The sequence below is a fragment of the Hyperolius riggenbachi genome, chromosome 2 (assembly GCF_040937935.1).
Source record: "Hyperolius riggenbachi isolate aHypRig1 chromosome 2, aHypRig1.pri, whole genome shotgun sequence".
Lineage (NCBI taxonomy): Eukaryota > Metazoa > Chordata > Amphibia > Anura > Hyperoliidae > Hyperolius > Hyperolius riggenbachi.
In genome coordinates this window covers 535,235,268-535,248,026 of record NC_090647.1, presented here as the reverse complement: position 1 = coordinate 535,248,026, position 12,759 = coordinate 535,235,268, and the positions used below count along the sequence as shown (strand labels likewise).

At 46.7% G+C, this 12,759-nt stretch overlaps 1 protein-coding gene across 1 annotated transcript in view; it reads left to right on the top strand.

Moving 5' to 3' along the window:
* Window positions 1-12,759, top strand: part of TOMM70 (translocase of outer mitochondrial membrane 70) — a 68,562-nt gene that overhangs the window by 53,416 nt on the left and 2,387 nt on the right. The window contains exons 9-11 of the mRNA XM_068270697.1: window positions 623-739; window positions 7,653-7,750; window positions 11,879-12,001. Coding sequence (XP_068126798.1) covers window positions 623-739; window positions 7,653-7,750; window positions 11,879-12,001 — 338 coding nt within the window. The remainder of the gene's footprint in view (window positions 1-622; window positions 740-7,652; window positions 7,751-11,878; window positions 12,002-12,759) is intronic.

Here is a 12,759-nt window from a genome sequence, read left to right as displayed (position 1 = left end):
TGAATAAGCAGCTGATTAGTTGCTGATTAGTCTGTAAAATCCTGCATTCACTGACTGTCTATACAGTATATACCTTGTTTCAAATGCATAAATCAGATGCATTTCCACCAATTTAAGTGTTGTGTGGTTATGTATCTCCCAGCTGCAGAGAGAGTATTCACTACAAGGGGGGGATTGAATCCCACTGGGTTGCGGATCTGGGATCTGCTAAATCATTGTGTAGCTACCTCTGATGAGACGGAGCGATCAGTACTAATCCCCCATCCTCCTCCTCGTCACCCGTTCCTGGCCACATGGCTGTATCAGTCATTTCACCAGTGGCTGGCTAGTGCACTGGTTAAGGGCTCTGCCTCTGACACAGACTGGGAAGAGGTAAAAGGGGATTGTCCACCAGGGAGTATGTCCCTGTTTGGTTCATTTGTGGGACTTGGGAGAGATGAGAAGGGGAATGTCGGAATTATGAGCCCAGTTCTCGACTAAAGCTGCTGACTTGTGTTCTCTTTGCTGAGATAATAAAGCCTCTGCTGTTGGGAATATACTGCAGCTGAGACACAAGCTAAAGTATGAGCTTCTCTTAAAAACAAGAGTGCAAAAAATGTTTTTTTTTTTTTTTTTCTTTTAGTACCGTAAAGCATACACAGGTAGCAATCCGCTGCAGATCAAATCGGCCATGAAAGGGTTTGAAGATGTCATTAAGAAGTTTCCAAAATGTGCAGAAGGTTACGCCCTCTACGCTCAGGTACCCTGTTACTGCTTACCCTTTACCTGTGCTGCATTTCCTTCTGTCTCTGTTTATTTTACTATCCCTGCTGCTGTGTTGTGTCAGCTGATTGGCTATGCTCTGAGAGGGGGACTTTTTTCAGGCCCACACAAGGTGACCAGCCGGCGCTCGCTGTCTGACTTGGCATCTGTTACTGACCATATAACACGACAAAGGATATGTTTTTTCTTTGAAGTACAGCTTTCACTACTGTGGTATCACTTCACCCTTTTTTATTTCCACTAACTCACTTCAGCCATTTACACCAGCAATATAGTATATATAATAATTAGAGATCAATATAGTGTTTTGGCCTGTCATTTAGTTTCTGTAATTATCTCTCGATACATTAAATTGGCACAGCAGAGGTTAAAGAGCAATTTCAGTGTACATTTGACATTCTATCGATCCTCTTCTAATACAAAGTTCTTACAACCTGCTTTTTGTTACAAATCCCTCCCTGCGCCCCATGTCCGCTGGCTTCCGGGGCGTAGCCCCACCCCTTTATCTTGAGTAGTCAGGGGTTTTGGAAGTGGCACACTTTACCGTATGTATGTTGGGTGCATGACCAAGGTGCCAAGCAAAACGCCTTGTACAGGTAGCAACGTCCAAGGTTTGGTTAGCACACCAGAGCAAGTTTGGAGGAGTATTTATTCCTTAAAGAGACTATGTAACACAATTTTCAGCCTTATTTCTTCTATCCTATAAGTTCCTATACCTGTTCTAATGTGCTCTGGCTTACTGCAGCCTTTCCTAGTTGCACAGTGGCTGTGTTATCTCTGTTATATAATCTAATCTTCTTGGCTTTGTCTGGCTCAGGCACTCAGACTGGAATGTGCTGGTCTGCTTATGATGGGATAGAAGCTATACACACCCTCTCCAGACCCCCTCCAAGCTCTGTATGACTCACGCACTGAGCTACTCACAGCCTATCACATGCTGTTAGCAGGCATGTCTTTTGTTTGTAAACACTGCCTAAAACTGGCAATTACAAGCCAGGATCGCAGCAGGGAGTGGCAGAAACAGCACAGAGGGGCCCAGTAGAACATAATGAATAGAATGGTATGCTTTTTATTGTAAGAATTTTGGAGTACAGATTCTCTTTAATGCAAGTCAACACAATGTTTGAAAATTGTTTCGGGCCACGGAGGGTCCCCTTCATCAGACAGTGCAGACATTTGACCCATGAAATTGTCAAGTGATGTGTTGACTGGCATCCTTATCTCGAGTAGAGAAAGTGCCATGGCACTTTTCTGCAAGGGGGTAGGGCTATGCAAGTCGGCAGACACTGGCACCCAGGAGGGATTTGGAACAAAAAGACCCGGCAGCTATAACTTAAAGGATTGGTAGAATGTCAACTTTACACGGATGTTGACTTTTAAGTCTGACAGCAGTGGCTGCTGCGCAGGTGAGAACCCGTAGCATTACTGGTTTACATAGAGAAAGCAGTTGTGGATACGTCCTAAAAGGGCTGTTTACGGACATATCCTCGACTTTGAGCTGGGCTATGTTGTCATGAAATGTATAATAGTGGATCTTGATACACACCATGCAATTTCGTGAGAGACGGGTCGAATCAATTATTTCTAACACATCGATCTGATTTTCGATTTCGTTTTTCTGATTGATTATCCAAACACTTCTAAAGAAAAACAATGGAAAGTCAGATCTGACCTGTCGGAAATAATTGATTTGAGCAATCTATTTGACATGAAATTGCATGGTGTGTATCAGGCATTAGGGAAACCTGAAGTGAAAATAAACTGATGAGAAACAATTGCATCTACCCTCCTTCTCCTAAAAAATAACTTGCGGTTTTTAGATATCCTACACTTTTATTTTGTTTTTTTTTTAAACTACATTTTACTGTTTAATTCTCTGCGCAATGACATATTCATTAAAGGGAAGGTTCAGGGAAACCTTTAAAAAAATAAAAATCCATATCCACTTACCTGGGGCTTCCTCCAGCCCGTGGCAGGCAGGAGGTGCCCTCGCCGCCGCTCCAGAGGCTTCCGGTCGTCTTCGGTGGCCGCCCCGACCTGGCCAGGCCGGCTGCCAGGTCGGGCTCTTCTGCGTTCCAAGGACAGGCTCTTCTGCGTCCCACGCGGGCGCGCTGACGTCATCGGACATCTTCCGGGCTGTACTGCGCAGGCGCAGTAGTTCTGCGCCTGCGCAGTAAAGCCCGGAGGACGTCCGATGACGTCAGCGTGCCCGCGTGGGACGCAGAAGAGCCCGTCCTTGGAGCGCAGAAGAGCCCGACCTGGCAGCCGGCCTGGCCAGGTCGGGTCGGCCACCGAAGATGACCGGAAGCCTCTGGAGCGGCGGCGAGGGCACCTCCTGCCTGCCACGGGCTGGAGGAAGCCCCAGGTAAGTGGATATGGATTTTCATTTTTTTAAAGGTTTCCCTGAACCTTCCCTTTAAGGTATGCAAGAGCTAAAATCTGTGAACTTGCATACCTGTTTTTTTAACTCTTTTAGGCAGAGAACGAAAAAAGGAACACAGCCTAGTTAGTTGTATGTTAGGCGCACTGTACATACACATGGCTATCTCCTGTAAAGCTTTATGCGCACAACAAGAAGACTGCTAGTGTGCTATATTTATTCCTCAGGCTATTTAGTTTGGATCCTCCACCACCGCTTACTACCTGAAATGAACCCTGTGAGTGCCGTGCTCTTGCTTTTCTGTCTGCAAAAGCAATTCCTTGAGCTATTACCAGGAGTATTCTGGCATTACAGCATTCTTTAACAGATGCTGAAACCTTTTGCCAAATACCGTGCAACTGAAACTTTATAAACCATGTTCCGGCTGTAAGAAAATTCTGTAGTTGAAGGGAACCTGAGACAAACTAAAACTCAGGTTTTATATTTACCTGGGGCTTCCTCCAGCCCCCTTGAGGCCACTCAGTCCCTTGCAGCCTACCTGGGCCCCTCCTGTCCCCCGCTGCATGGCCCGGTACTATGTCGCGTGGGCGCGCACGCTCCTCCATCGCCGGGGAGGTTTTTTTTTTTTGCAACAAAGCGCGACTGGGAGAGAGCACCAGCCATCCAGCGGGGGACAGGAGCGACCCAGGGACACGGCGAGGGACTAAGTGGCCTCGAGGGGTCTGGAGGAAGTCCCAGGTAAGTATAAAACCTGAGGTTTACAGTGGAGGAAATAATTATTTGACCCCTCACTGATTTTGTAGGTTTGTCCATTGAGAAAAATGAAAAGTCTCAGAACAGTATCATTTCAATGGTAGGTTTATTTTAACAGTGGCAGATAGCACATCAAAAGGAAAATCAAAAAAAGAACCTTAAATAAAAGATAGCAACTGATTTGCATTTCATTGAGTGAAATAAGTTTTTGAACCCCTACCAACCATTAAGAGTTCTGGCTCCCACACGATGGTTAGACACTTCTACCCAATTAGTCACCCTCATTAAGGTCACCTGTATAAAAGACACCTGTCCACAGAATCAATCAATCAAGCTGACTCCAAACTCTCCAACATGGGAAAGACCAAAGAGCTGTCCAAGGATGTCAGGGACAAAATTGTAGACCTGCACAAGGCTGGAATGGGCTACAAAACCATTAGCAAGAAGCTGGGAGAGAAGGTGACAACTGTTGGTGCGATTGTTCGAAAATGGAAGGAGCACAAAATGACCATCAATCGACCTCGCTCTGGGGCTCCACGCAAGATCTCACCTCGTGGGGTGTCAATGGTTCTGAGAAAGGTGAAAAAGCATCCTAGAACTACACGGGAGGAGTTAGTGAATGACCTCAAATTAGCAGGGACCACAGTCACCAAGAAAACCATTGGAAACACATTACACTGCAATGGATTAAAATCCTGCAGGGCTCGCAAGGTCCCCCTGCTCAAGAAGGCACATGTGCAGGCCCATCTGAAGTTTACCAATGAACACCTGAATGATTCTGTGAGTGACTGGGAGAAGGTGCTGTGGTCTGATGAGACCAAAATAGAGCTCTTTGGCATTAACTCAACTCGCTGTGTTTGGAGGAAGAAAAATGCTGCCTATGACCCCCAAAACACCGTCCCCACCGTCAAGCATGGGGGTGGAAACATTTTGCTTTGGGGGTGCTTTTCTGCTAAGGGCACAGGACAACTTAATCGCATTAACGGGAAAATGGACGGAGCCATGTATCGTGAAATCCTGAACGACAACCTCCTTCCCTCTGCCAGCAAACTGAAAATAGGTCGTGGATGGGTGTTCCAGCACGACAATGACCCAAAACATACAGCAAAGGCAACAAAGGAGTGGCTCAAAAAGAAGCACATTAAGGTCATGGAGTAGCCTAGTCAGTCTCCGGACCTTAATCCAATAGAAAACCTATGGAGGGAGCTCAGAGTTGCACAGAGACAGCCTCGAAACCTTAGGGATTTAGAGATGATCTGCAAAGAGGAGTGGACCAACATTCCTCCTAAAATGTGTGCAAACTTGGTCCTCAGTTACAAGAAACGTTTGACCTCTGTGCTTGCAAACAAGGTGTTTTTCCACTAAGTATTAAGTATTTTATTGTTAGAGGGTTCAAAAACTTATTTCACTCAATGAAATGCAAATCAGTTGCTATCTTTTATTTAAGGTTATTTTTTCGATTTTCCTTTTGATGTGCTATCTGCCACTGTTAAAATAAACCTACCATTGAAATGATACTGTTCTGAGACTTCATTTCTTTGTCATTGGACAAACTTACAAAATCAGTGAGGGGTCAAATAATTATTTCCTCCACTGTAGTTCATCTCAGGTTCCCGATATAGAGACTGCAAGCGTTGTGTTTTTGCACAGTAGAAATAGTCAGTGAGACGTCATTACCAGCTTTCATGCCAATGTATTGCGCATTGTATGCAGCTTGCAATTGGGCCAATAAAATGTACTTCCTTACTGAATTTTTCATGCTCACAGGATATCCTTCAATGGAAAAGCCTGTTGCATTTAAGATCATGTTTCTGGTTGAAACATTGTCAGTTTGAGACTGTTCAATAAATGTTTCCTCTTAATAAACAAATTGGCTAACAACTTGGGGTATATTTTAGATTTTGGTCCCTGATGTAGCCGAGTTTGACACCCCTGCTTTAAAAAGAAAGCATTCTTGATTTTCTCTGCTAGTGGTTAAACTGCGTTTTCCCTGCATAGCCTCCCTTGTGGAGAGCTGCCTGTGTAGAAGATGTGGATTGTCAGGTCTTATCTGCTGAGTAGCTTATTGATAGGAGAGACTTGGATTATACAAGAACCACGGTTGCCTGGGATACTGACATTATCTTCATCTGTGTTCAGCTGCTGGAGTATTTATATCTCCTGCCTCCTGTCTGATGCTTTCCAAGTCTCAGAAAATGGGGAAGGTGCCATTTTTATCACTGTCATAAAGTGCTGTAGTGTTAATGAAAGGGAAAAAAGCATGATAGCCGCATGATCGGACCTCTAACCTGTACTGTTCCCTCCTGTCCAGGCATTCACAGATCTAACCTGTGCTGTTCCCTCCTGTCCAGGCACTCACAGATCTAACCTGTGCTGTTCCCTCCTGTCCAGGCACTCACAGATCTAACCTGTACTGTTCCTTCCTGTCCAGGCATTCACAGATCTAACCTGTGCTGTTCCCTCCCTCCCTCCTGTCCAGGCACTCGCAGATCTAACCTGTGCGGTTCCCTCCTGTCCAGGCACTCACAGATCTAACCTGTGCGATTCCCTCCTGTCGAGGCACTCACAGATCTAACCTGTGCTGTTCCCTCCTGTCCAGGCACTCACAGATCTAACCTGTGCGGTTCCCTCCTGTCCAGGCACTCACAGATCTAACCTGTACTGTTCCCTCCTATCCAGGCATTCACAGATCTAACCTGTGCTGTTCCCTCCTGTCCAGGCACTCACAGATCTAACCTGTGCTGTTCCCTCCTGTCCAGGCACTCACAGATCTAACCTGTACTGTTCCCTCCTATCCAGGCATTCACAGATCTAACCTGTGCTGTTCCCTCCTGTCCAGGCACTCACAGATCTAACCTGTGCTGTTCCCTCCTGTCCAGGCACTCACAGATCTAACCTTTACTGGCCCCTCCTGTCCAGGCACTCACAGATCTAACCTTTACTGGTCCCTCCTGTCCAGGCACTCACAGATCTAACCTGTACTGTTCCCTCCTGTCCAGGCACTCACAGATCTAACCTGTGCTGTTCCCTCCTGTCCAGGCACTCACAGATCTAACCTGTGCTGTTCCCTCCTGTCCAGGCACTCACAGATCTAACCTGTGCTGTTCCCTCCTGTCCAGGCACTCACAGATCTAACCTGTGCTGTTCACTCCTGTCCAGGCACTCACAGATCTAACCTGTGCTGTTCCCTCCTGTCCAGGCACTCACAGATCTAACCTGTGCTGTTCCCTCCTGTCCAGGCACTCACAGATCTAACCTGTGCTGTTCCCTCCTGTCCAGGCGCTCACAGATCTAACCTGTGCTGATCCATCCTGTCCAGGCACTCACAGATCTAACCTGTACTGTTCCCTTCTGTCCAGGCACTCGCAGATCTAACCTGTGCTGTTCCCTCCTGTCCATGCTCACAGATCTAACCTGTACTGTTCCCTCCTGTCCAGGCACTCGCAGATCTAACCTGTGCGGTTCCCACCTGTCCAGGCACTCACAGATCTAACCCCTGCGGTTCCCTCCTGTCCAGGCGCTCACATATCTAACCTTTGCTGTTCCCTGCTGTCCAGGCACTCGCAGATCTAACCTGTGCCTATCCCTCCTGTCCAGGCACTCGCAGATCTAACCTGTGCGGTTCCCTCCTGTTCAGGCACTCACATATCTAACCTTTGCTGTTCCCTGCTTTCCAGGCACTCACATATCTAACCTTTGCTGTTCCCTGCTGTCCCGGCAGTCACAGATCTAACCTGTACTGTTCCCTCCTGTCCAGGCACTCACAGATCAGCAGCAGTTCGGGAAGGCTGATGAGATGTATGATCAGTGCATAGAGCTGGAGCCAGACAACGCCACGACGTATGTTCACAAAGGGTGAGTTTTCCCCAACCACTGCCCAGGAACTAAGCATGGAAGTGTATGGAAAGTTCTCAAAGTTTAACCTGCCTGTCGGTAACACCGAGTCAGGCTCGGTGCGGAAAACCGCAGTGGTAACCCCCGAGCCTGACTCTTGGTAGGAGCCAGGAGGTCTGTGCAGAGCCTGTATGCAGCGTGCTTTGTAACTCGCCTCCCCCAGAATCCAAACACAGGCAGCCATTCTCCTTTCTGCCCTCGGGAGCCTCTGCATTCCTCTGGTGAGATCGTAGTTTGTCGTCATGACAGATGGAGTTTCACTACAGGCTACAGTGCCACCCAGAGGACGGATAGATAACTGCAGCGCTGGATCCCAGGGAGGTGAGCAAGTGCTAACCTGCTGCAGGCTCTCTAGCTGCATGCTTTTTTGGGGGGGGGTTTAGGGTCTAAAAGTGTGCAGAAAAAATTGCACCGCTTTTAGATTCTAACATTAACAAAAATTCAAACCTCCAAGGAGGTTAATGCACATCCGCTCCCACATGTGCAGGAAAACAGTTTTTTTTATTGTTATTATGTATTTATACAGCACTAACGTCTTCTGCAGCACATTGCAGAGTCCATAGTCATGTCACTGACTGTCGTCAGAGGAACTCGGTCTAATTCCTACCATAGTCATAGTCTAATGTCCTCCTGTAGTATTATGTATTTATATAGCACTGGTGTGTGACCACCATTAGTGTTTTTGAGAAGGGAAACAAGTGTCCGCTTATCTATATGGTAGATGTTACTCTCACCCACCAGTAATGCGTGCATACACATGGCTATCAGCAGACACCGGTCTAACAGATTTCTTGTTTCCGTGTGTTAGTCATACCTAGCCCTTATTATGATTTAGGAGCCAGGGATGCTCTCAAATTCGAATTCAGATGAATTTCGAATAGGGTTATTCAAATTTCATCATGCTAATTACTGCAGCAGTGCGGGTGGCTGAGGGTGGGTTAATCTTACCCATCAGGCGTCTTCTTGCTCCGTCCCTCGGCGCCTCCCACGCTGCGTTCCATTCCGGCGTCAGGTGACTATACACTTCCTCCTTCAACCCGGAAGGAAGAAGTGTATGTAATCACGTGACCGTATTGGAACGCAGCGTGGGAGGCGCCGAGGGACGGAGCAAGAAGACGCCTGATGGGTAAGATTAACCCCCCCCCCTCGGCCACCCGCACAGCTGCAGTAATTAGCAGGATGAAATTCGAATAACCCTAATCGAATTTCATCCGAATTCGAGAGCATCCCTGGTAGGAGCTCCCTCTGCTGGTTAACTCTGCACACACAGTCACACTCGGGAACGTCCAACATGAATAATTCTCCTGCTGGATCCAAAATCACACAACAATCGGTTAATCACCATAGTAACATTTATTGCATCAAATATATACACAGCGAGTAAGCTCCTATACAATATAGGATAACTTTTATAAAAAAAGAGCTTAGCTCAATACAGCATTACGGTACTTAATACTTAACTTTCTACCCCTGCCTCAGGTTTCCTTTAGGCAAGTTTTTCACCTGGTCAGTGTGTTTGCGGTGCAATGCTCTGCCCCATCGCGCCGCAACACACAAAACATTGTTTCTATGACCCTGCGACACGGGCATCCAATATTAATGTTCACTGGTGCCTTAAAGATTCTAAAGCTCATTCGTATGTTCCACATATCTGCACAAACATGTCCTAAAGCATAATTTGATATTCACGCCAGTTTTTTTTTTTTATCTACCACTCAAGGTGCATTTTTGTGCAATTTAACTTGCATCTGTCAAGTCTTTTCTGTCCCTGCACCGTTTGTCACTTGACTACAGAATGCCAGCAACTGTTTGTCCAGCAGCATTAACATGAAACCTGCCAACACACTGGACAGCTTTAACTACCTGATGACCGCGTCATGCCAATGGGCGTAAACGCGGCGGCTCCCCCAGGACCGTGTAACGCCAATTGACGTCAAGTCCTGGGGCGTGTTTTGCATGAGATCGCGCACGCCGATGCGAGCGCATCACCCGCTTGAATGGCGGAGATCAATCTCCCAGCGGCGATCACCGTCTATTTACAACGTACAGCGCTGCGGTCTAAGGCAGAGTTGTACTGGGGAGAGAGGCTCAGAGAGCGATCGGCTGTCATAGGCTAATGTCTGAGAGCCGATCGTTGGGATTGGCTGCTGGGGGGAGGGAGGATGGGAAATTTAATAAATACAAATGTAAGCCCACCAACAGAAAGCTCTGCTGGTGAGCAGAAAAGGGGGGGGATCACTTGTGTGCTGAGTTGTACGACCCTGCAGAGAGCTCTTAAAGCTGCAGTGGCCTGAATTGTAAAAAATAACCTGGTCACTACGGGGTGTAAGCCTCCGGTCCTTAAGTGGTTAATGGAGAGGGGATAACATAGATGGGTGGACCAGGTGGGCCCGGTTGGCAGGGGTGACTCTACAGATTTTCTATTGATTTCCTGTTGAAATGTATTGGAAATCTGTGTGCAGTGTGTTGCAAGTAATAGATCCCTCTCTGATCAGATTGGATCAGAGAGGGATCTATCTGCTGGTATAATTTGTTTGCCACCTACCAATGTATAGCCACCTTAACTAAACAAAAAAAATCGCAATGCAAGCTTTCAGACAGGCCACTTTTTTTTTTTTAGTTGGCTATTAAAAGGCATCATTTTTACAACAAAATTACATGCTGGTTCACACAATGAACAACTGCGCTCATAGCGATAGGCCAAGCACCACAGAAATGTCCCCTACGAGAGTGTTGTCACTGCAGCGATTCAATTTTGACAAAATTGAAAACTGCCTGTACCATTTTTAGAGCGATTTTTCTTAAAGGAATGTGCAAAAACTAACATTCCTTTAAAAATCGCTCTGAAAAGCGCTTAGCGGTTGTGTTCTGTAGTGTGAACTAGGCCTACAGGATTTTGCTTTCTTCTGCATAAATGGTGTACCAAAGTACACGGAAGACACCACACACTGACCTGCTTGGTACATGCCTATTGCATGCAGATGATGTCCCTAGTGTAGACTCTGAAAGAATCTTAAGTCATCTTACATGTTATAGGATGGTTTTGGTGATCTTTATAGTGACCTTGTACTCCAGAATACCCAATGGTGTAGTATCGTTAATAAATGGGAAGTTATAAATACATACAGCTATGCTCACAAGAGTGGGCTTCAAATCCCTGCAACTACCGTATAAGCCAGCGGGAAATTAACCACCTCCGCTCTCCAGGTCCTGCTGGAAGCTGGATGGTCGCTCTCCTGGGTTTTTAGTTTTTACGGAAAAATAACTACCTCCAAAGGAGGTTTATCTGGATACTCCTAAGGATGGAGGCGCCCATGTGTAAATATACTGTATACCGTATGTCCTCGAATATGTCAACTCCTTGTATAAGTCGACTCAAATCTTTGACCCTCTTAAGCTGGAATTTTTTATTGACTCAAGTATAAGTCTGCCCAGCAAAGTTAATGGCTTTACTTGGGAATCAGGAAGAATTAACAGCTGCACTTGGGGACTAGGAGTTATATAACTCCTCCAGGCCCCCAAGTGCAGCAATGATTCACCCCCCTTCTTGCAGCCCAGTCTTTTCCCCCTGCCCCTTTCCATGTTGATTGTTGTGGCCAGGACTTTCAGACCTGTATTTTTTTGGCATTTCCTTTATAGAGAAAGTGTCACTTACCACTGGGTAAATTGCTGTAAATGAGACTGTCACTAATAGTACATACATTGCTCAGTGTGCTCAGTGTTGCTCGTGACTCGTGTATAAGTCGACCCCTAGACTTTTAGTGAGTCAGACCTAAATTTCTAGACTTATAGTCGAGTATATACAGTATAAAAGCTTCTAATAGATAAAATAAGAATGAGACGTAATCTCTTACCTCTCCTGACGTCGAAAACACCAGTAGTACTGGAAAATAATTTACCCAAAACACAAAATGGACAACGCGTTTCATGGGCACTAGCCTGCTTCCTCAGGTCAATAACACAGTGCCTTGCAGCAAGGTGAACAGAATAGGAGCGCCTTTGATATCTTATATGAAATGAAACTTTGTAGCGTTTGTGTGCTTTCACTATAGCAGTTTGTTTAATACAGCGCCTTTTCGTCTTTTCTAGCCTACTTCAGCTGCAGTGGAAGCAGGACCTGGACAAGGGCTTAGACCTCATCAGCAAAGCCATCGAAATAGATAACAAATGTGACTTTGCCTACGAGACCATGGGAACAATAGAAGTTCAGAGGTAAGACGCCGCAGTATGAAGTATTCCGCCAGGGACCTGCATGTCTGGTAGAGATGGACAGTGAGGGGCAGACAGTCCTGGCTCATGTGCAAGTTGTATTGAATTGGGACAGTCAACACCACTTCCTGCCGTTTTGGTACAGTTACAAGTAGCGCACAATTTGCATGCAAGAGGAAACATGCAGGTCATTGGCCTTCTCTGGTCTGGATGCTCGGCTAGGGTTGGATGAATGTGTCGAGAGATATCTTTGCACTCCTGGCTACTGCTGTAATTCTCTCCCACACACTCCTACAGCAGAAAGTCCGACACGCAGGGCTGCTGCTGATTGGGATTTTGTGTTGCTCCCGAGGGGAACAAATCTCTTTTTACTTTCTTGGTGTCTTCCAGCCCCTAGAAGTCCTCTGGGTCCCTCGTCACAGCACTGGTCCTCCCCAGTTTCCTGCTGGACGCCTGTCGGTATCGCTGACCCGTCGCCGCTTCTGCGTAAGCGCGTGCAAACGTCTGCACACGGACACACCCACGTCATCGAATGTGTGCTGAGCAGGTGCAGTGGTTACACTGTGATGTGGGCGCTTGTAGGTGCCCACTCATTCGCAGAAGTGCCGACCCGCCGATGGGTCACCAATGCTTGCGGCCAGCGGGACACTGGGAAGAACCGGAGCTGCGGTGAGGGACCCAAAGGGCATCTAGGGGCTGAAAGAAGCCCCAGGTTAGTAAAAAGATTTATTTATTCACCTCGGGAGTCCTTTAAAGAGAGC